The sequence below is a fragment of the Anabas testudineus genome, chromosome 1 (genome assembly GCF_900324465.2).
Source record: "Anabas testudineus chromosome 1, fAnaTes1.2, whole genome shotgun sequence".
NCBI classification, from domain to species: Eukaryota; Metazoa; Chordata; class Actinopteri; order Anabantiformes; family Anabantidae; genus Anabas; species Anabas testudineus.
Window position 1 is genome coordinate 17,167,718 of NC_046610.1, and position 25,709 is coordinate 17,193,426.

A 25,709-nucleotide genomic window follows, 5' to 3' on the forward strand; every position below is an offset into this window, starting at 1 on the left:
AAGGGGACATGAATCAGTTTTAAATTCATCAACAACAAAGTGATTCGTTCATGAGCTATTGCTCACTACTAGTAAGCCGATGTGGCTGTATGGCCATGATTTAACCACAATATTAAGTCTAATTCAGTGATTCAGTTTCCTCTGCCACCCAAAAATATCTTTTATTATTAGATTTGTTTTTGATGCTACTTTACGTGAGGTATCTTTTGTGACACAAACAAAAGGGGGAAAAAAACTGAATTTTTCTTTACTGTGTTACAGTGACATTAATATGGCTTAATTATATTTTCACATTTGTGCAATATTTGTACAACAGTACAGTTGTAGAAGGCATAAAAAAATATTAGCCCTCTAACAATGAGTGTGTAGTTTCAACAGATTGTTAAAAAGATTGATATACTAGGACCTTAATTTTGGTGTCCTTCAAAAGCTTTGGACCCACTTGGATATATTGTATGCTTTATGTCATGGTCTTACCGACAACATATTCCTACTTAATGATCACGTGAACAAGGTTCTCTGTGTCTGAAGCAGCAAAACAGTCCCACAGCATTATGCTCCCACCACCATTATTAATTGTGGGAGAGATAAAGGCCCCTTCCTTCTTTTGCCAACCAAAAGCAGCGTCCATGTGCCTAAACATCCCAAATTTGTCCAAAGGACCGTTTTCCTTGGACAGTGAACTTGAAACTGTCTTTCTGGTCGCTCCAGCTACCTCTCAAAATTCATGTTAAGTTAATTGATCACTCGAAATTGCTCATAGGTGTGAATGTGAGTGTGTATGTTTGTCTGTCTCTGCATGTCGGTCCTGTGATGGACAGGCGATCTGCCCAGGGTCTACCCTGCCTCTGAGACAAGTGGGATAAGATCCAGCACTCCTGTGACCCTAAAGAGTCCAAGCAGTTAGGACAACAGATGGATAGATGTATAATCTAGAAGCCCAACGTGATGAAGACTGTCTCCCTCGAAACATCGAGTCTAGAAAAGACCAACAGGAGCAATATCATCTGATATCTGGGGTTACCTGCAGATCATCTATTTTCCTCTCCAAAGTTCTTGAAATCTTGCACTTTTGACCACTCCAAGGTTTGTTTCAGAATTTTTCTCCTTGTACTTTGCAATGACTCAGCATACAGCTGTTCAAGACACTGTGAAACACTTGGAAATGACAGTCTACCTTTCCCCCTTAGGATGAACATCCAATATCTTCCATCTCAGTTCCAGTCTGATTTCTTTACTTTTTGGCATGATGGCATTACTTCTTACCAAGAATTCAAGAGTAGCCCCTCTCAGTAAAGCTCAATGCTGAATGATAGCTCCAATGTGGTTTACATTATATAAATAAATATATATGTGGGCTAATAACTTCTGGAAGTAATAAGTAATAATATGGAAGTAATAACAAAAGACTTTTTGTTTTGGTCATTTCCAAAAGGAAAGGTTAAGAGTATTGTTAGACTTGATGAAGGGGGCTAATATTTTTAGGTTTAGAATTCAGAAAAGAGTTTCTCATGGTGAACATATTTTTATGCAGGGCAGAATTTGCACATCAGTAGTGGAAAACAGTCAAATTCCTACCTTTAATTAACACGCTTAATTTATACACCCTTTGATTCTAATTTTAGTATGCTGCCCTGTGAGTCCTTAAGTTGTGCAGAGGCTATTCTATCTGCCATGTCCGTGTTCTACATCTGCCCTCTGTCTAATATCCAATTGATTTTGGTCCATTTGGCAATATTTACACAACCCTGAAGGTGAAATCTGTCAACTTTTTGCTGACACTTCTCAACAATTCAGCTCTCAGTGCTGACTGTCTGTTTCAAGCAACACAAGCTTCTCACTGCAAAAGATGAAAATAGCTTGACTATCATTATTATAGTCTATGGCGATTAAGCATAAAGAGGTTGTTGTTGCTATAATCATCCACATATGCAGCTTGCACACATGCACAGAGACAACAGCTCACTCCTCTAACAGAAATAGACAAGAATGGGAATCTGAGAGGGAATATTTTTATTACATTTGTCCAAACTGGTCTATGTGCAGCAGCATTCCTCTGTCTGCCCACGCACAGCAGGTTACATAAATGGTTTCAATGCTCCAGCCCACTCACTAAGATTGTTGAGGCTGAATTGAAAAAGCATTTTGTTTAACAAATTTTCTGGATTTGTGTTCTGTCTCATAATAGTTATAGGCGTACTTCTAATCTTTGACGTTTACACTTACCTTATCCAAGAGGTTTTAGCGCCTTAACATTAGCTACACTTTAGTTGTCAGTTGAAATTACAGTATACACTACATGTATGTTCGCTTGCAAGACTTTGGCATTTGGTGTTTGACAGACAAAGTATGATACAGTATGAGCATTCTGAGAAACAGGAAGAGAATATAATTCAGTATGCCATAATTCATGAAAATATACAGTATTGTGACCACACAGTTACATGTTTTAAAACTGTATTTTAGCTTTACAGTATTAATTCAAAATGGTCTGATGTGCTGAACCTAAAGATCGAGCTCCAACCCTATGAGATGATGCAGAAATTGGGCATCGGAATCTTTATCAGTGGTTCTACACAAGCTGCATGATGTACCATCATACCAGAAAAACATTTGTCAAGCACTTGGGAATATTAAATTGAATGAGATTGTGCCCTGTGAGTAAGCTTCTCTACTAGCTAATTACAACTGTTGGTGCCTTGTGTCTGTGTTTAACCTTTAGCAGTTTAACCATCTATCTAACCTATTGTTTCGTTTCAAAGGTCAATTCATTATCCATGACCTCAGTTGTCTCTTACTCTCCATTCACCTGTAACCCAGTTTTCATAAATAACACCCAATACAAAACATTCACCAGTCATAGGTCAGTGTATCTACCCACACAGAATATTCAACCACTGAAAGGAACCATAAAGGAATGACAAAGATACATGCAAACACATTTATTTTCCAGTGTGAGAAGAAATCATTTATCTTCGATTCAGCTTGCAGAGTTGATGGCAGCAGTCGATAAAAACAACACACACACAGAAAAAAAAACAAAAACAAACCCCGCATACACTCAATACTCAATTGTAAAGCTGCCTCCTCCTCTTCAAGTATCTTCTCGACGACTCTGCTCCTCACCTACCGCCTCTTCACCATCCTCTGACCTCCTCTTCTGCCTTTTTTCACTTAATAAGAAAGCTGAGAGATGAGGTAGAGCAGAGAAGGGAAAGAGCGCAACAAAGCAGAGAATAGAGATTGAAGAAGGAGTAGATATAAATAAAGCGTTTAGTGTTTTTTGCTTGTATTGGACAGCACAACACATTTTGACCAAATTGTGAGTCAGATGGATGTAATCTGACAAACTGCCCAAGTGCTTCCTAAAGTTTCATAATGTATGTGTTTAAAAGTAAGAACAGGCAACTACTTTACTGCTCTGCAAATTTCATTTCATCATTTCATTTCACATGAATGTTGCTTTTGTTTATTTTTATTTTGTTTTATTTTGTGTAGTTAAATTGATTAAAAGTACAAAGAAAAGTGGAGACTTATCCCAGCAGTCTCACCTCAAATACTGTAGATTTCATCACAACACTTTTTATGTTTTAAGGATGGATAATTTGCAAATAATTTGAAATAAGTATTACCTAATTACTGGAAAATTAGATAGGGTCGTGTTTGGCAAATACACAGCTCTAATATTAAGTATTGGCAGCTTTATCTTGGATTACAGTCACTGGACTTCAAGCCCTCCACTGAGCTGGTACACTGCTACTCGATCCTATTTGTAGCTACAGGTTACAACAGGGTTCATGGCCCCATAAAAACATATTATCTGCACTGGTGAAGTGCTCTCAACATCCTCAATACTTTCTAGCTCCAAAGGTGAGTCTCTGCAGCTGGAGGTGTTTTGCTGACATGCTGTAATATCCTACAGCTGCCCCCGTGGCGATGAATTGAACCCAGCCTGTGCAGACTTGTAGAATGTTTTCTGTCACACATAAAATCTTTGTTATGTTGTGCTGGCCTTTACCTCAAAGTCAGACTAAATTGCTGCTGTTGTGGCTCACTAAGCTGCGGTGCTAACGTGTCCAAAAACAATCACTTTGTCACTGTAAAGAAAACATTTATGATGGATCCGAGATTTCTAATATTTAGGGAAAGGTAACCAAAATGTGACTAAACTGTAATAAGGGAACAGCAAAACATCAAAGCCACTTTATGAGCCAACAAAGTCACACTGCAAAACTTCTGCAGACGTTTTTGCTATAAAATTGGTATCTTAAGATACAAATTTGGCTCTGTGATGTTTTTTAACTTTTTGCAGGGAGTGTTTTCAAATCAAAGAAACTATGACTAAGGATGGGATCTGTTTAGGTCTGGATTCTTTCCATGTCTACAGTAACTTTGTAGTGATTTCATCTCAACCTCAGTGATTTTTAAGGTTCATTGTATGCCTGCACATTATGTTGAAGAAATGTTTGCAAGATATCTGTAAGGTGGTACTATGTGGTTGCTATAGTTACCTGTATGGGTATCCATGGTACTTAGACCTGAAAATGGAGAGCAGGAAGCTGAAGAAAAACACCACCAGGCCAAGGCCGACCAGGCAGATGACTGCAAAGAGACACATGCACATAATGTCATCATGCTAAACAGCTGGTTAGAAGGGGAGTGTGAAAACATAGTATAACTGTAGTGCTAAAACAAATAGTACATGAATAACTGCAGTATGATTTCTAAAAGTGAAGCTACTTTAACTACACTTGATGCTTTCGGGCTTACATGTTTTTCCAACTTTTTCCAGGCCCTGTAGTCACCCTGATATACACATAATAATTATTAGACAATGGCCTGCGAGAATATTTGATTTCTGGCTGAAGGCATCCATTTAAATCATTTCATGCACATTATAACAGCTGATGCAACTCTGTTTGATCTCTGTTCAAACTGAATGTGCCTGCAGGGTTTAGGCACAGCGCACACTGAATACATCCGCTTTTCTTCATGTTGGTGGCTGATACACAAACACATGCAGACATAGAAGCACCTACACAGTCAAATGATAACATGGAAAGTTATTCAAACGTCCTAACATGCTACTAGGAAGGACATTTAAAAACCTGATGTTCATTACCATGCCAAAACCCCTTAATAGTTACTTTTATTTGGGTAATCCTTCAATGTCTGTGCCACTGCCTCTTTCTCATTATCAACCCTGCTGTGTTGCAGAAAATTGTGTTTGCAGCTATTATCATCTTATTTCCTCAGTGGCTATTCTAAAGTGAAACATACATAACTATGATCTTTAAACTGCAGGAGAATTGTGTGTGTGTGTGTGTATATATGTGTGGGTATGCAAGTATATGCACACCCCCTATGTACTGGCTAATCATTGAGAAGCACTGTGTTAAATTAAACTGCTACCACCGACTGATATTGTTAATCACGGATTACGATGAGGACCTCTCCTGGAGACTAAATAATGTGATATCTGTGTGCACGTGTGTGTATCAGAGAAATAGAGAAACAATGCCAACAAAAAATCTGACTTTGAAAATGTAGATTCTGAGTCACTTTGTGTATGCAGTATACGGTGACATTCATTTTTCAGGGCTTGAGTGGTTTGCGCATGTGTTTATATTGTGATTTATATTAAGTGTATGTATAACACTATACTTGCTACCATCCCTCAGTGTCAGTTCTATAACTGTTACTTTTCTCTTTCGTTGTTTCACTTTCTGTGCAAAACTTCCATTTACAAGCACGGTACACACACACACAAACACACATACACACACGTCAGGGAGTATCTTGTGCTGTGCCTGTGTATGTGTGTGTGTTTGTGAGAGTCCTATTCCATCTAACACATGCACACATTCTTACTTTTTCAACTAAAACACATAGAAGGTTCTATCAGTAATCACTGTATGGTTAGGTCCACAAGAGTTGGCACAACATTCATTCATTATTTTGGCAATGTTTGAAATGCACTAAGTTGTAGACAATGTAGATAATTAAAAAATAGGGGGGTTGCAGTAGCTAAGTTGGCAAAGCAAGGCATCCAGCAACTCTGGGGTTGAGGGCTTGTGGCCCGAATCCTCCTGGCTATTGTCCCTGGACAACCCCCCGCTGTCTAGGGTTGCATCAGGAAGGGTATCCAGCTTAAAAACTAGTGCCAAATAAATGTGTGAACTATGATCCACTGTGGTGACCCTCAAGAGACAAGCTGGCAAAGAAAATGTAAAAAATACTGTACAAACCAAAAAAGGGAAAAATAATAAGAAGGTAATGAACTTCTCATGATCTGAAGCACAGCATCCCATCTGTGAACCACAATAGATGTGGTGTTATGGCTGCATCCTGCTCTCCACAACCAACTCCAAGGGTTCCAGAGAAGTTCCCAGCACAGAGCCAACCTTCCTGATCGGTTTGTGCAGTTTGTTAATGGAGGTGGAGGGTTGATGATTTGTGCTTGTTTTGTAGCCACAGGACCTCTGCACCTTGCATTCATCGACCATGAGTCGACCACAAACTCGTCGCTATACCAGAATATTCTAAAGGCGAATGAGAGGCCACGTGTTCAACGGCCAAAGCTTGGTCACAACTGGGTCGTGCAACAGGACAAAGCACACCAGTAAATCTAAATCTAAATCAGAATGGCTGAAAAATTATCAAGGTTTGGAATGATCTAAAGTCTCAAAGTCCAGAACTTAACTAATTTGAAATGCTGTGGCAGGACCATAAGTTAGCTGTCCATTAGTAATGCTCCAAAACCTCAATGAATTGAAGCATTATTGTAAAGAACAATAACCCAAAATTTGTCCACAATGGTGTGAGCAAATATACAGTATATAGGAAATGATTACTTCACGTATTTATTCTTAAACATTTTCACCCAAAAACATTGAATTCAAAGAGGGGGAGCTAACTTTTGCACCAACTACAGTTATGAACCTGACTGTGTTTGTATGTGCATTTATTTCACTTGTGAGGATGAAGGACATGAACCACAGAGGTAAACTGTTTTAAACACCATGTCATTCTTTAGTTTAAATGCATTATCTCTGAGAGGCGAGAGGACAGGTCTGAGGTAAGAGAAAGGTTAGAATGATAACTAATTCAAAACAAAGTCCTGGTAAGTACTGCAATACATACTTGTGTGTGACATTGACTAAGGTGACTTGATTGAGAGTGCTGCATAATTGAGTGTGTCTCCAGAGGGAGCCCCTATACTCTTGTGTCCCCTGGGTAGCAACATCAGCGTATGTAGTATAGTGGGATGCATTTCCCGTAGCTCACCAATTATGACTGAGAGATGTCCTAGAATGCATTCTTGGATAAAGACATAAAAACACATATTTCACACATTGACCTTGGCTAAATGATATGTTGTATAAAATAAATAATCTCACTTGGTGACAAAGGTGGTAATCCCCATTTTGACTGTGTGACTTTGACTAAATGTACATTTCCAAAGCAGGAGGAAGCATATAAGCATATTAAAAAGAGATGATCTCATTAGGAGGATAAATACAAATAGATAATGTAATGCTAAATAGTTCTTAACTGTTTATTCTTTGTTCACCAGCTGGCTGCAAGATATAGTAAGTGCCGCAACCTAGAAATAAACCAAACTAATCTCATTTAGTTTTTTTTTATTTGGGTAAAGCAGCAACCTAAATTTCACCAATAAGTCAAAAGAAATGTTGTCTTCAGTATTTAATTATAGTCCTGTTTACATTGTAATACTATTAGATCGATTAGATTGACCAAGACCTATTCTCACCTACATAAGAGCGCATGAATTTGTTGTAAGACAGACTTGAAAAATTTCAAAACTATCCTATAAAACTGAAGAGAATCTGCTTTATTCCAACTGCCATAGCAAGCCTTACTGATTGCTGTTGAATATATTTAGATATATATCTGCCTGTATGCTTATCTAGAGTGCTGTATATGTAAATACAAAAATACTGATTTCGTGTTTTTTCTATCAACAGTTTCAGATCTTCAAGCAGAGCATAAAACAAAATCAACCTAGCAAACAAAAAATACAATAACTATTTTTGAAATCAAATAAGTTATCCAATACATAAACTTTAAATGTGAAATTCACATCTCATCCACTATCTCCTATCTTCTGTTTTCCTCCACCAAAACCATGCACTGATACTGTATTTATGTAGTGACTGTTACACAGTAACTGTTTACTTGTTCAGTAACTCCCTTATTGAGAAACAGTGATTTCTGGTGCTGAGGCCCATGGAAGCAGTGGATAACTTCATGCACTGCAGCTTCACTTGGCATTATGGAAGCTATTACACCAGGGATTTCACACCCGAATCCAGTGATTATACTACAATTCAAGCCTAATTATCTCTCCATTACTGATAATACTGAATATTGCCTGTGCCGTTTCATAATGCACATATTTAATTTCTGTGTCCATATGTGAGTTTGTCGTACCATGACAGCATTGTGAGAGAAAAATAGTTTGTTCTATTCATGCTTATATGTTGACATATGTTGACATTGTATGTGCTTTACGTTAACAGGTTTCTGTAAACAATAGTAGGCTTGTGCAGCAGTAAAATGTAATCTGTATGATGTGTTCAGTTTATTGAAATTAGCAGCTGGTAATTATACTAAGACGGCAGTTGAATTAAAGTAGCTGATATATCAAAGAGATTACAAGTTTCTGCACCTACAAATAGATGGAAAGGAATGGGAGAGAAATTGAGGCTAAAGATGAACAGAGAATAGAAGCAATAAACATGTTGGTTTTGATGAAGCATGGAGAAAATTGACAAGTATTCTTTGTTGTGTGATATGTTCACATTACAAAGAATCATTATTTAAGCACATATGCATGCAAATGTGTGAATATGTGTTTCACTAAGAAATGAGTCTTGAGGTAGTTATGAATAATTATCATTAGATTGCCAAGCTTTAACATCTGAAGGAAACCTCATGGGTAAATAGAACAAAAAGTTGATAGTCTTGCCTTTAGATTTTGTGTGTGTTCTTTTGTATGCATGAGTGTGGCCTCACAGAGACGACTGAAGGGTTTCTCGAGTAGCTTTTTCATCACACTGACTAATTAAAATCCACTTGTGTGCAACTTCGTCTGTGTTTGAGGTAATTACCAGTACAGGCCATCTAATATCTAACCCCTCTTTCATATTCTACAGATTATGCAGAAACCTGGCTTGGACACCAAAAGGAAAAGGTTGAAAGCCAGTAATTATTATTATGGTCAAGTGACCACCTCCCAGCTGAATTGATCAACTGTGTTAACACTCTCAGCACCTTGAGACAAGACTCATCAGGAGGTGCCAGGGGCCAGATGCCCTTCAATCAAAGATGTGTCATATTTTTGTACACTGGTCTGTGTTGCTGGAACAAAACAAATGTGTGTGTGAAAAAAAAGGCAAGCTTCCTAAATTCTGTCATCTTAGCAGTACTGTTGAGCCTCTTAGCATATAAGAGGGCAATTTATATTTCACAGAAGCTCCACATGACAGCTTTGACGTCAATTAATCATCTCTATCTTTGAACTTGTATTTTATATTTTATGCTACTTACAAAAAATAAAAGAATAGGACCTACACACAAGTCAGTGCAATACATTACTGTATGTTATAGTAAAGCAAGTTCACTAAGAGATGGATGGATGGAACTAGACGCTGGAAAATCTAGTTTTAATGTTATGAATAACAATTCTGTAAGATGACAATCATGCAATCAGAGTTTTTCACTTGCATATTTTATAACATTAAAAAAGTGCATAGTCTATACTAAAAGCATATGAGACACTTGACACTTTCCTTCAGTGCAATCAGTAAAGTGTACTTCTATGCTTTACTAATTGTATGGTTAATTGTATATTGTATTGGACTGACCAGAGTTTACAAATGAGTCCATTTAGGTAGAGAATTCCCTCCCACCAACTGGTACGCAATTACAGAGATACATAGAATTACAAAAATGAGAATTTCTGCACATTTTACTGTGTTGTAAATCTATTATTTGCCATTCATCTACAAACAAACTATTCACATAATTAAATGACATAATTAAAATTTAGGATAAATTGCATGGGAAACATCTAATTTTATCTCTTTATTTGACTGCATTTATCCTTCCTTCAATTCTTTGACCAGCAAAGAGCATGAATGCATTTCCAAAGGAGAGATCTTAGTGTAAGATTTTTTGAAAAGATGTTTTCTTTCTCCCATTGCAAAAAAAAAAAAAAAAAAAAAGCAATTCAATTCAATTTCAAATGTAATAAAATGGGCACAAAGTGAATTTATGTGATTACCTACTGATGCATATAAAGGGTATTAGGGGTTTTTCTAGTGTTTTGGCCTCCTTGTTTACATTAACAAGGCCAATCATACCGGAGAAACACCTCTTAATATGATGTAATGTGCAGAACTTCACCACTATGGCCTAAATATTTTTGGCCTAAATCATTTGCTTTGATGTTTTTAAGTAAATATTTAAACAATAAACCATAATTATTATTAAGTTGCATGTAGAAGAATTTTTAATGGGTCAGCTGTAGAAAATGTGAAGAATTTCTTTCCTTTAGTTGGTCCTAACCCCTCCACTAAATAATGTTCATTTCAAGCAGATTGTGAGTGAAGGTTGAGCATAAATATCTTTTTATTAAATTGATCATATTAGACCACAGACACAGCTGGATTTCAAATGTAATTACTGTGCATGCTACATAGAATAATAACAAATATGCAGATACCTATACTAGATTCTACTTTTCAGAAAAAATGAGAGGCATTTTTTATTGTCTCAAGATTAACTAGACTAATTACTATCAAACTGAATATTGTTTCTCGTTAGGCCAAATTAGGTTAAGTAATTTTGATAACGCCACATAAATCTACCTGCTGGTCAAAATGTACCCACCTCAGCTCAACTAAATTTAAATATGAGCATATCATGAAGGAAGCAAATAAACCTAATCAAGCATTCTCCAGACATATATAAATATTGTACTAGTGTATTCAGAGGCATTTATAGGGCAGGTGAGAGGTCATCTTAGTGATTAACTGGAGAGCAAAACAAGTGGTTCTCATTTTCAGAGCTGCTCCAGTTAATTGACAGTTATGCAAATATATGTCACACTAATGAAAGTACTGTGATAATGATTCATTTATGCCTGGTGTGTGTGCGCAGTCTCCCATATCAAGCCTACCGTCAAGCCCTGCTGGGTAAACAGTACGTGTTTTACAGATTCAATAATGAGTATTTTTCTAGAAGTCCCAAAGAACATTTTCTTGTTTTTTTGACCAACCACTTCCTGTAACTACTATAGTGCACACACCGAAACATATGAAAATACAAACCTTGGCAGAACAATAAGAGGCTGGCAGGTGGGAATTAGTTTTTTTCCTTAACTAACCTTGGATTATTGAATGGTCCATTGTCTTTATTAACAATTTTAGAAATCTTATGCACACATTGTCAATACCTTGGCAACCTCTGGTGCAATAACAGATTTGTCTAGAAATCTTATTGGTACTTTACAAAGCAAACATGTACAGAATGTAAGGGTAATAAAACATTATATTATATTTTTATTATATTTAACCAACCATGTTGCATGTGCTTTTGTTTGCACTAAAATTATGACCTCTCCATCACCAGAGCTCTCTCTTAAAACATGCATTGTGATGCATAAAGATTGGGAGTTGCTAGGATAAGTTACTTACCTGATAGTTGCAAGGTGGCTCTAACAACTATGCCATGCAGGAATGTGTGCACACGCAGATACACGTGCACATACAAACACACACGTCCTGCTAACACTCCTGACAATAGCTTTGCTGAGAATGCTCCATAATTGAGGTGGTGGAGCTTAAAAATTGAAAAGAAAATGACAATAAGAAGAAAAAGCTGAAAACAATCTTCTCTACTTACTTCTTCTCTTGCCAACGTCTCCCTTGGAGGTGGCAGCCTCATTCAGCAGCACCATTCCCATAGTGATTGCAGCATCTGGGACAAGGTTGTTAAGGAAGTAACACACTTGCATACAGGAAGGAAAGAAGCTGGAAGCACACACTGCCCCAGGAGGAACTGCTGGGCTAATGTGCACTTACAGTATACACATATATACTGCAAAGATGTAATCAAGCACATTTGCTATTTACTTGAGTATTTATTGCAATAAAGAGTCATTCACATGAATTGTTGCTTCTTAGGGTCATCTTTTTTTATAGAGGGGACAACAGGCCACATGGCACCACCAAATCATCTTAGAACAATGTTCTAAAAAATTAAAAATGACTTATTTTGGGCAGGCACCATCAAATTCTTGGCTTCTGTAGGAAATCATTCTCTTGAGCCAAGTAAGTTGTGATGCACAACAACAACAGCACACAGTTGCAAAAAGGCAAAACAACTGATTTTCCAACATCTGGATCTAAATCTTGTTAACAAGGCGATGAAAAGGTAATTTTTTTAAAACAGAAAACAACATCACTGTGCCAAATCAGTAAGTATTAAAATTTTAGGTGAGATCTGGTGTTATCTGCTTATTTTTATTCTATTTTGACAAATATTATTTGGTTCTATTGCAAATGCATGGCAACTATTGCATGTGTTTCTGGCCAAGGACGCTTTAAATTTCATTTCTTCATATTTTATATTTTTTGAAGGGTTAATCTACACTTACCTTACATAGACACCTTGAACTGTTTGGGGAACCACTGCTGATGAGGGTCAGTAAAGTAAATAGTTTGACTAGACTGAGATAAAGAAAAAAAAATCACCTTTTTCAGCCTAGTCAATTTTATATTTTTTTCAGTGTGTTTTCATTTTTTATGATATACAGTGTTACTGTGCAAGTACAGCATTTAGCTCTTGGTGGAGTTACACTTTTTGAAATAATAAACATTTAATAAAGACCAGCTCACATATTGCAGACATATAAATGTAACAGAAGCAAGCATTCCTCTATTCAACAGCTGAGCTGTTCCAATTTCATTGCAAAGCACAGCCTCACTGGCTTAGGACCTAATTACAGATTCTTTCTCTCAGTGCGCTGTGCATACCAATACACATAACTGAGAAAAACCTGTCGGAGTGCGCAAACAAAGGCGGCCACATGAGGAGAAACCGAGCAGAAATTGAGACATGGTCACAACTGACAAATACTACAGACATGTCCTCATGCAGCTCCAACTGAACCTTGGAGGTTGCAGTTTGAGTGGTTATAGGAAGCTCTGCCACAGCGTGATAATAAAGTTGATGATAAATAGAGACCTATCAGTGTATAGAATATGACTGTGCAACTCCAATGAATTGTAATAATAATAAAAAAAGAAGACACACATCTGTCTATAGCAACAAGACCATGATAATTATGCAAAGCGCATCAGTGTGTGCCCTGTCTGTCCATCTCATTGCCTAATTAACATTGATTTTATCGGACGCGATAATAACATATTTTATTGATCCTCTTGAGGTTGGACAGCTGCCCGACAGTACATACCGGCATTACTACAGGGTTACAGGAGACAGGGAATCGAACCACTAACTCTGGAGTTTGTAGACGACAACTTAACCCAACTCATGACAACCTGGAAAACTATATTGTATTATAATGCTGGCACAGTTTTGAGCACGATTAGTTAATGTCAACATTACCAAAACATGAAATCAGGTGCTGAAAGCTCATTTACTGAGCAAACAAAAGTTACTTCCACTCCATTTGACTAAAACTGCTTAAGTTTACACATGTCACCAGCATACTGAATAGACATAAAGTGAAATGATACAAAACATTATGGAAATTTTGCTTATTCATGATTACAGAGTTCAAAATGTTTGTGGGTATCACTGTTATAACTGCATTGTAAAATGTTTCTCTTGTTGGAAAATGTTGCAACTAATATGACTGTCTGATTTCAAATGGACATAACTGGTTGGTGACTAAACTGTATAACATGATTCAAATTTGAAGTGGTAATACTAGCAATCAGGAATTTATATGTTTGCTACCAGTTCCTACCCGGTAGGATTTAGAATATTGAAGACATAGTTTTGGGAGAACAGATATTAGTTTCCCACCCTGACTGTGTCTTCACAGCATGTGGCAGACCAATCTGGAATGAAAGGCCAATGCTACATTTTATATTCACACAACCACTTAGAGAATAATGAAAGACACATGAGGGTGCATTTTTCTCTCTTTATATCAGTATGAAGAAAAAACCCCCACACATTTCTGTTTTTGACTCATCCTAAAATGCTATAATTATGCAAGTACCATTGATACTTGGGTGCATGTGAGTAATTAAGCAAGGTTATATCCTTGGGGAAACTGTGAGTATGTAAATCTACGCCAGCTGCAAGACAACAAGGATTGGTGTGTTAGGGTTTCAGCAGGTGTGAATGTGTGTTTCACATAGCTGTAATCAGATGGGCAAAAAATAATAAAATAAACTGTATGAGTGTGGACAAACAAATATTGCTCTGCAGCAGGTGCGACCTTGGACCTGCTATTTCCCATGGGGATGAACACAACATCTAGGAATGAACGGTATCATTAACCACACAAATACAAAAGCGTCAGGCAGACAAAGGAGTACACAAACACAAATAGAAACATCCATCCTGCCAAACATGTACGCGCGCACACACACACACACACACACACACACACACACACACACACGGACACATGGACACACAGTCACACAGAATTTGGAACAAATCAGGCAAGGAGGTGAAGTTAAAAGAGGACAATCTGTTGTCTTTGTATTGTCTGTTCAGTCCAGCAGGCAGCCTCCCTGAGGAGACTGCATATAGGTGACAAAGGCTTCATGTTGGCAAAATAAATGTAGCTGACCGCAAAACTGGATTGTGCTTCATTCATATAAAAGGTGGCTTCCTGTGTGCCGAGTGTAAACAAATTGAGAAGTAAATAAAAGTGAAGTGCTGCCAACACGAGTCGTTGGACTTTTCAAAGAGAGTTAATTTTCTCTGATTGATTTGCATTTTTGCAGCACAATGTTCCAATCTATGTCAACACATGAAACATAAACACATAAACACACTGTTAAAAGGATACTCAGAAGGAGGATGATGTGAGACTCTGCCACAAACTGGGCCTGACTGCTGCCGTGGATGTAACTCTGTGGAAGAGAGACAGAGAAGGAGAGAGAGCAGTTTTCATTTCAGCTGACAAAAGATCACATTAACTTAAGTAACCAGTGATATCTACAAACTGAGTGAAGCATGCTACAGTAAGGAAATTAATGGCTGTGTTAGTTAAGGGTGACGAACAAGATTATAAGTGATATCCAACAAAAAACGGTGTAGAATAAACGGAAAATAAAGAAAGAGATTTGCTATTAATGCAGAGGCATTTTGTGACAAATATATGTTCTTAAAATTAGAGAAAAAAAGAGTCAACCCATTACCACAGAAGAGGAAAGGGAAACAAATGGCTTATGAATCTAGAGTGACATCCGACATCCTCATAAAATAACTGTCTTTGACATAAAAAAGCTGAACTTAGTCACAAGCAGAATTATGCCCAATTTGTGGCTAAATGGGATCTTTTCCCTTCATGATGGACACGGAAAAATCTGAACAGAATTGCCAGTATTTTTTCTCACTAAGGATAAGTCTTCAATACAGCATGGAAGTAGAAAAATACTTTGCGTGTGTTTGATGCAACCACAAGTGGTTTTGTCAAATATATGAGGGAGAATATATTGAAAAAGAAAATATACATTACCACCACGTAGATATAGAGCTCAGTTTACCCCTAAAGCAACACTCACACAAAAACACACAAAACTGCATTAACCTGTATTCATTGCCCAATTTTTAAATGCTCACACTGTTCAATCATCCTCTACCGTACAATGCTTTAGATGCACAGACTCTACTTAATCAATCTATCCTGCCTTTATGCTGCTTCCAAATCTCTCAATGGACAAAACAAGTAACCAAGATCAACTGAATGAGGATTAACATTTCTTTCTTCTAGAAAACAGATGACATGGAAATTCGTTTATCTAGATTGTTCTATTTTTAGAAACACAAGAAATGTTATTGGTGGCAGGTATTCATTCACCTGGAAATAGTAATGCTGCAGTCACTCGTTGTCATGTGTCACTCTTTCACTGACTACCCGGTGGTATTATTAGCTGGTCTGAGATGGCAGACGTCAGACAAGTAAGAGCAGAGAGAGAAGAGAAGAGCTGCAGAGGGCGCAACCCTTTTAGTTAAGACCGTGAACAATGGATCCTATTAAAGAACCACTTGTAAAAACTGGTTCTTTTTTAGTGGTGATTTAGGAACATTTGTAGCATTTACCAGTTTTCCTGTACAGAGGAATTAGTGTTGATGAGTGAAGACCTCCTGTGCTGTCAAATTACTGAACGCTATTGCTGCAGTTGTTTTTAGGTTACTTTATTAGGATATGGTTGTAGTGTTCTGAAACAACTGAAGTCTGTTGTTGTCAGTTGTGCATCAGGTTCGTGCTCTTCACATTTAAGATCAGATTGTGCTACAAAGATTGCTATACAACTACTGTTTACACTTACCGCATATCCTACTGCAATCATTAAGTTGCAATATTCATTAAGTTGTGTTCTGATTTGCTGGTGATCAGTGCAAAGGCCACACCTACAGGCAATCAGAATAGGTACTCATAAAATAAAATTGTATGTTAATTAGTTTCTAAAACAGACTGCTGGGCTACTGAGGGGAATCTGGGATGATTAGAAACAGGGATTTAAAGAATCTAATAATATGAACACCTGTCAATCTAGTCATAGATCTCTTTGCTTTACAAATTGTTTTTATTTATTGCATCTAACTTTATGTCAAACAATTGTCTTTTTAATTCTGCCACATGATACCACTGCTCCAATGACATGACATGACAGTGTTCAGCATGAAGGAAATTTTAGTTTTTTCATGATTGAGTGTTACAACTAGGATAGAATACAAGTTTATAATAATATATAATCTTTGTAAAGACATATCGACCAGTGTCGATTGAACCTAACAATGTATATATGTGTAAAGATAACTGAATAAGCAGATTTAACATATAACTCACTCAGTTATAGCCAGTACCAAGGCCACACAGCTCTTAAAGTGAAATGGCAGTGTCTCCCTTTGTCCTACAGGAAAAAAGCTTGAGACTCAAGTTCTATATAAGCAAGATTCTCTGCTGTCTCAAGTCTATTTCCAAACTCACCCCACCAACCTCAAATTGCTGGGCCGTGGTGAAGCTCTTTTGAAGGTGCATTCTGTTGAGCATGTTTATTTACATGCTATGCTACATACTGGATAACGTCTCAGCTACTGCCAGATCCATCAAAGTCAGACTTTTTTTTTGAAGTCGTTCTTCATACTGTGTAGGTAACTTGCATTGCATAGGGGTTTAAAAAACATGTCGTTCAGCACAGCATATTTGGATAAAGTTGAGCTTTTCTAAACTTTCCTGTCACTTTGCTGGGGTCCTCTTTTTTCTCTGTCACATAAAATGGGGTGTGTACTGAGTGACTACACTAGGATTTCATCAACAATGAATGGTTGTTTTCAGTAGGCAAGCAATTTGTCATTGGTGGTGTGAACGCCCCGTTATTCTACTGACATCTGTCTGTAACTGATAGGAAGAGGCAGAGAAACAGACAAAGAAAGACGAAGTGGAAGTCTTATGGAAATAAGACAAATAGAAGAAAAGGAAGAGAAGAAGGAAGTCTTTCAATATGTTTCACATTGTTGAATCCCTGCAGATTATTAGTATCTAGGTTTACGACACATCTTCGGTCTGTTTTTCCACTTGATTGCCCCAGTGTTCATTTCTTTGCCTATCAGAGAGGAATAAGGATGGGAAGATGAATAGAAGATGTCAAAATAGGAGGAGGAAAGGGTGGACAGCTTTTTTTGCTTCAGTGGAGAGAAATGAAGAATTTTTGCACTTGAAAGGCGACCAAGACACAAGGCTACAACAAATGCTTTGTCTTCAACACAAACCTGTTGTTCAGCATTAGCTGGGGCTTTTCAACCCTTATCAAGATCCTTACTGCCTGACAGAGCAAGGCTCCTTTTCTAGCATAATGAAAAAGACTTATTTTGGTTGTCCGTTATTTGGAAGTAGTAGTAGTAACAGTAGTAGTAGTAATTATAATGATACCAATGATAATAATAACAACACTACAGTGCCTACAGTCTCAATTAATTTTTACACTGTCAGTGAAATTCAGAAGGCACCAAGGGAAACGAATTGGCCTAATATGGAGCCCTTTTGGTGAGGATGTAGATATCATACAGTATAAAAGAGGCTAATCTTTCTTAGTGGTAGGCAGCAAACCACCAAAAAGCAAATTCCTGAATTCCTCCAGCATGCATAAGGTGTTTGTTGGAGTGAATGAAGGCAGTGAAATGGTCTTAAATAGGGGTGGCTGATATACAGTTGGTTTTCTGCATAAATTTAGTCATGAAATGTGGTCTGATTTTAACCAAAGTCAGAAATCAGAACAGACAATATTAATAAGCTGATAAAACACAGCTATGATCTTTCGTGTCTTTTTTGAAGAGACCCAATAAATGTACAGAGTAATGGTTGAAAACGTAAGTAAAACAATAGCCCTTCGATGGCAATCACCAACTCAGGTCAGATGTTAGCAAACCTGGACTCCAATCAATGAAACAAGAATTTATGACGAGGTAGGATTTTCACATGTCATGATATAAGGTCAATTAATCTCTGCTTTTATTTCCCTTCCAAAAAGCAGGGACATCTTTGTAAAATGCAATGTACACGAAGTGCGGCCACCTTTTCAGAAGGCTGTTGGATAGTCATTGTGGAAAAATAATTGTTAAATTAGTAGTACACTCTAAATAGGCGTGACGGGTTAAATGGAATAGGGTGGGGGAAATATACATAAAAAACAAAAATTAAACAAACACCACAAAATAACTTCTAGCCCAACACAATGAGTGACAAGTGCATCAGCAACTGTTGAGTTACCAAAACTAAACAAACATTACTTTATATTATTGTCAAGACACAGCTTTTGCCTTCCACTCTTTCAATATAAACAAAGACTGCAGTTAGAGGCTATGAACAAGAGCAGGGCTTGGGGGATGAAAAATTCCTCAACCCATGGCCAGGCACTTCCAATTAATCTGATGGATTAGAATGCAGGAGTTCCATTCATTAGTGTGCAAAGAGTGTGTGAGTTTCAGTCTATGTAGCTTATGCATATGTATACTGAAAACCTGAATCTAATTGTGTTTTTGTGAATGAGACAGTTGTGTGGGACTGTTTGTATTCAATAGAAGAACATATTTATAGGTGGTCTAGAAGTAAAAAACAACCGCCTCTTGTTGTTCTAACATGGAAAAGAATGGAAGCAAAGTCAAATGGCAACACTTGCAAATGTAAGGGCACTGTTTGTGAGATGATAAAACAGTCATGATATGTTCATGTCTTCCTATAACACAACCATTAAACATACAGTGATGATAATGTAGTGTGAACGGCTCTCTCAAGGAGGTCATTTCACTGCATCTCTATTGGGCTGAGGTGTGTGCTCTGCCTTTGCCACTATGAAAGTCAAATTTTGTTCTTGTTTTGTTAGAAACTACTCTTTAGTCAATGTACTTTAACATTCATCATCATTGTCCTGCTGCATCACTCAACCCTGACAATATCCTTTTGGATAACTTAATAAACCTAGGACAGCAAAGCAGAGCCAAATCACGATGCTCTCTCCATCAAACGTCTCATTTATTTTGTTCTTAGCAGCACTAGCAATAGTAGTATCTGGGTTTTTACACAAAATAATAATTATAAATTGTAATATATTGTATTTAAAAAAAAAAAAAAACTTTTATTCAGAAGTTTGTTTTTTACCAAGACATTTAAACAACACACTGTAATTACAATAACGCAAGACCGCGAAACTATTTAATTAATTCAATTGTTTATCTGATTTTTGTTCTGTGGTAAAACTAATATATAAACTGCTTTTGATGTAACTTACCCCAGTCTGCTGAGATATACTTATTCCTTCCTTATATGGCTCATCCTAAATTTAGATATGTTCACACTGTAGAGCTATCTGCTACAAATCTAGTCTACTATAGGCAATTACTGTAGCCTGATGGATTAGTCTATCTGTTTATTAAATAGCATTAAAAATCATTTAGAAAGCCTAATAAAATAAAAATGTTAAATATCAAGATTAAAACGTTTACCAAACGTCCCATCTTAGCTTGCTACACACCACAGGACATATATATTCATGGATAGGAACAAAAGTAATAATAAAATGTATGGCATCAAAGTCATCTTACAGTTGATTATCTTGTTGTTAATGCTGCAGCGTCACTGTGTAGGATACTTGGTAGTCTACTGAACAGATAGCAGTGAGTCAGAGGGGGCTAGCTTCATGTTACAATTCACAACTCTATGGTTTAAAGCAGACATACTGAAAGCTGGAAAGAAGCTGGCATTCCACTAATTTAGACAAATCTTGCCTAGCCTAGAAAGGCAGTAGACACTAAAACCACATTCATCATTAATAGAGGAAAATAAGAACCCCAGATTTCTTTTCAGGACTGCAGCCAGGTTGACAAAGAGTCATAGCTCTGCTGAGCCTAGTACTCCTTAACTCTCAGTAGTAAAGACTTCATGACTTTCTTTTTAAATAAATAAATTGTACCATTTGAGAAAGATTGGTCATATCCTCTCTGCAAATAGCATGGGTAAATTTAAATGTACAACAGCTCTAGATTTGCTTGTAAGACCTTAGTCTTACTTAGACTGCTTCTTCCCCACAGACGTCTATGAGGTTATTACAACAATTCATCTATAGTCAAACCTCTAGTCAAAAACCCTACTCATGACAAAAGCATTTTAGGCAATTATAGGCTAATACCCTACGTGGCCTGTATTTTTATAATCCCTGAAAAAGCAGCTGCAAAGCCATTACTTGACCTGCAAAAATTGTTGTTAGTCAAAAACATAATAATCCTAGCTGATTTCATTTTGTTACCTCAGGAAAATGCTGAAAATACCTAGTTCAACAGCAGTACTGCTCCTAGTTTCCAGTTTTGGAACTATTAGAATCTCCATGGTCCCCCAAAAAAGGTCTGTTTTATTAGAATCAATGAAGATGTCATCACTCTCCTTATAATCCACTCTGATTTCTCCTACATGTAGGACACTCTCTTTACTTTAAAGAGTAGGCTTAAAACTTTCCTTTTAAAGAAAAATGTCTAAAAAGCCTATAGTTAGAGCTGGCTTGGATAATTCTAAAACCTTTCTTAGTTTTGATGCTATAGCCTTAGACTGCTGCGGGAGCTCCCTGGATGCACTGAGCTTCTCTCCTGTCCTCTACATTTATATGCCACTACTCCTTTAAGTCTTCTCTCTCCTGCAGTTGTGCTTCTTCCTCTCTGACGCTCATTCTCTCTACCTTTCTGCAGGTATCCCGGCCTCAAAGCTGTAAGTTTCCAGTGTGCAGTTTCTGTCTCTACCAACATGCCCAGTGTTTAATGTGCTGCTTGTTGTTGCCTTTCTTTTTTGTCTCCACCTTCCACTCACCCCGACCAGTCAAGGCAGATGGCCTCCCAACCTGAGCTTAACTCTGCTTAAGGTTTCTTCCATTAAAGATGGTTTTTACTATTAACAGTTGCCCAGTGCTGGCTCAAGTGCTGGCTTATTGGGTTTTCGATATAATTCTATTTGTAGTTAATAATTCTATATAGTAGTATGTTTTCCATATTGGCCAAATATGCCAAATTCCAATTTGGCACTATTTAAACAAACTTCATTGAATTAAAAAATCAAAGGCAAGATCATTGAAGCACAATTTTAGTTCTCTTGGGTATTCTTTAAACTATATTAAATCAAACTCTACAGTATTATCTGCAACCTGTAGACTATATAACATTTAGAAATTGTTATATTCATCCTCTTCTATCCTGTATGAAGTTTGTGTGTGCAGTGTCTTTTAAATGTGTGTTTGTGTATGTTTTGCTTTGTAAAGGTCAGGAATTACTCAGACAGGAGGAGAGATAAATGAAAAGTTAACAAAGCAGAAAAAACAGGGAGGAGAAAGAGTAACAGAGAGCAAGAGTAAAAATATATGCTTCATTTATATAAACAAGGCATAAGCTTGAGTGTGTGTTGTTGTAAATAGTTATAATGATCTAGGATCAATCTAAGTACTGTAGGTTCTCTGGGTAAGAATGTCCTACAACAGTGTAGAGTCAACTAAAAATACTGAAAGCCCTAAGTTGTAGATCATTTGTTTTTGCATAAAAAGCAATAAATTACTTTTGACTGATTGAGAGAAATATGCTGCAATACATAAACAATTTAATGTCTTAGTAACCAGATCTGAGAGCATATGGGAGCAATTTATTCCAAATAGCAGAGGGACTATGGGCAGGTTCACTGAACCCTTCATTTGAACAAATATGGTAGTCTATTTTAGGGATTTGTGTGATGCTTTAAAATCTCATTATCTACTCCCATCTAAACTGTTTATGCAGTTAATTTAGTTTAATTACCCAAGAGTCAGTTAAAGCCATTTAAAGCCAGTTTTGTTTTTTTTAAGTTGTCAATCAGTAAAATGAGATGACTTTTCATTTCTAAGTTTCATTTATTTTCTGGAATATGTGGGGGTTTTTATTTGTTTTGTCACATGCACAAAGTAGTTTGCAGGTTCAATCTACAGAAAGAAACGAGAATTTCTGGTAAATGTTTATTAGCCCTGTACTGTACATCAGCTCGGACAGATTTTGACAGATTCCTCCAAGCAAAACAACTTCGACTCAGAGGTGCTGGTTTGCGTGAACTTCCTACAGCAGGTCCCACCACAGCATTTTTGCAAGATTAAGGTCAGGACTTTGACTGTCATTTTAAAATATTATTTTCTTAAGCTTTAATCATACTTTGGTAAAACAACTTGTGTGTTTAGAATTGTTGTTGTGCTGCATAATGCATTTTATGTTGCGTTTACAGAATAATATCTTATATCTTATTACTAAATATTTCATAATCATAAGAATTTCATAATCTGCTTGTACAGATCAGATTGCATAGTTCCATCCATTTTGACAACACACAACGGTTCTACTTCATTTTCATCCATCCACAGAAGATTTGGTTTATCTACAGCACCTCAAGCCAACCAAATTCATCCTTGCAGTTCTGTCATGCACACAATTGCTGTTCAATGTACTTCTGATAGTGGGCTAGTGAACAGATGTTACATTTGGATCCCTGTGATCTCCCATACTCTTGGTTTGATTTTTGTTGACCATTCTTGGAAGGGTAACACTGGTGTAACACTCAAAACACACACACACACACACACACATACACATTTGTGTCACAGTATGCCTGACAGCCAATTGATGGAGTCTTGACTCTTGAGAAATTATTTTCGAATGCTTTTCAACCTGCTGAGCATCAAAAAATCCTCTGAGGTCTTTGTAAATCTCCTATATTCAAACCAAGACACATCAACACAAACCTGTGTTGATAGGATTACTTTTGACATTAAAGACACACGTTCAAGAACCACTATCTATACATTTGCATTTTTGTCATTCTGTTCCATCATTTATTTGTACACCAGCTTCCTTCCCTGGGTACATTCCAGTAAGGATGCACATATACTACTGTCTGCTCAGTGTGTTTTTTCCCCTCATAAATATCAACATTTGTTAATTTATTAAAAAACTTATATTTTTACTGTCCTCAGGGTGTCTCAGACTTGGAGGTCATGATTAATTATTTATTATCTGTATTAAATTTGTTGTTGAATTCATTAATCATTAATCCAGGTTATGATTATATTTAATTAATAATAATGATTCAATCAATTATTTGTAGCATTTATCAGCTGCAGCCAATTACCAGAAGATTTCCAATAAAGGGGTGTGTCAGTCCAGTAAAATACTTGTGTGTCTTTTTGCTTATCTCTCCCTAACATCGCTAATCAATCCTTTATCCTTGCTCCTTAGAATGAAAAAAAGAAGCTTTGGGACGTCCTTTAAGATGGTGTATCGGAACAACTTCCGGAGTGAGTGAGGATTTGGAACAATCGCTGAATGGAATTGGGATCCACTGTCCACTTTTTTTTCCTCTCTTTCCTCCAGTGTATGTGCATGTGCAAGATTTTTATGTACGGTGTTCAGCTAAATCCTACTACTTTATATATGGCTGCAAATGTGTACTGGTGTGAGCTGCTGAGTGTAAAGACAGAGAAAAATGGTCAGTTTCTCCTGGTCTGAGCAAATATCCCGCATAAAGGATAATTTATTTCACTGCTTCACTCACACACAACACACAGATGTCTTCTGAAAACTACTATTTGCAGAGAGCCAATAAAAGTGACAGAAGTGTCTCTAAATGAAAGGTTAGCAGTAATGTAGAATGGCCTGCTTCCAATAGCTGCCAAAAACCTATCAAGCAATCATGTGACACCAGCTGGAAATATGTAAATGTCATCAGCCAGTAGCAGGGAAATAAGGAAGTGGTTGTTGATGCTAAAAAGCAAAGCAGACAAGTCTCTTCCATAAGATGTGAGTTAGTGTGAGTTTGAGTTTGACTTAACTGTATGTGCATGTTTGTAATTGTACCTGTATAAACAAGCTTTGGTTTGATCTTTGTGTGTACCTATTGTACTATGTGTACATGTTTATTCAACATAACTGTACTTTACAGTAAGTTCCATTATAAGTGTGTGTATGTCTGAGCAAAAATGTGCTAGCGCTGCTTCCTTGGCTGCACAGTGAGACGCTCACTACAATTTCATCTGCTTGGTTGTGCCATTCGTCAGTTGACAAATCCTTTCAATATAGTCTACCTGGCCTCGCTAGCTCATCATTTTAAAGGAATTACACTGTCTGGGGAGAGAGGCAGAGAGAGGAGAGTGGGAGATTAGAGCGGGAGGAAAGAGGAAGTAATAAGAAAAGAGGAGGAAAGGAAAACAGGAAAGATAAGACAGGTATCTTTTCAATATTATCAGCCCAGTTGAAGCCATACACTGTTGGGGATGGAGGGAGAAAAAAAAGGGGGATTTAAAGAGAGCACAGGGGATGATAAAGGTGTAAAAGGTGTGAAGGGTGGAGAAAATAAGAATGAGATGAGCGCCATTTACACGTGGTCTAATGTACCTATCCTTTCTGCTATTTTGGTTGAGTGGCTACAAAACAGCAATCTGGCCTGGGAGTTTGACAGAGCATGGAAGGGTTAAAGCATGTGCTACATGTCACTGTGGTTATCACAACTGCAGACAACTGCAGTTCAAGAGAAATTTTTAAAGTTAGGCTATGAGGCCTAAGAAGCTCAGCCTGGAGTGGAGCTTAACAGGAAACTTAACAGCGCCAACTCTCATGTAATGCCACAAAATAATTGCAGTCCCTTTATCAAGTACACCTGTTCAGTCTGATGCAGTTCAACACAACAGATATACTATAGCAACTATTTTTACAAAACTCAGTATTTTCAGAACTGTTTACACTTTCTTTCAAACTTCCTGACTTCAGTAGACATAGAGAAGAAAGGGAAGAAATAAGAGAGGAATATGGAAAAAGAATGAGTCAATGTAACTATGGGAAATAATAAAAAGTGAAATGCAATGAAAGAAAAAATACTGTGTAGAAGAAAGTAATGAAACTATGATACAACCACCTAATACAAA

The 25,709-nt window shown here is 37.1% G+C and overlaps 1 protein-coding gene across 1 annotated transcript in view; it reads right to left on the reverse strand.

The window, feature by feature from the left end:
* Positions 1 to 1,998: 1,998 nt before the first annotated feature.
* tusc3 (tumor suppressor candidate 3) overlaps positions 1,999 to 25,709 on the reverse strand; it is a 61,580-nt gene continuing 37,869 nt past the window's right edge. The window contains exons 7-10 of the mRNA XM_026360549.1: positions 15,086 to 15,149; positions 11,932 to 12,006; positions 4,512 to 4,602; positions 1,999 to 3,186 (exon numbers count right to left, since the gene is read on the reverse strand). Of these exons, the coding sequence (XP_026216334.1) occupies positions 3,171 to 3,186; positions 4,512 to 4,602; positions 11,932 to 12,006; positions 15,086 to 15,149 (246 nt within the window). The 3' untranslated portion in view covers positions 1,999 to 3,170. The remainder of the gene's footprint in view (positions 3,187 to 4,511; positions 4,603 to 11,931; positions 12,007 to 15,085; positions 15,150 to 25,709) is intronic.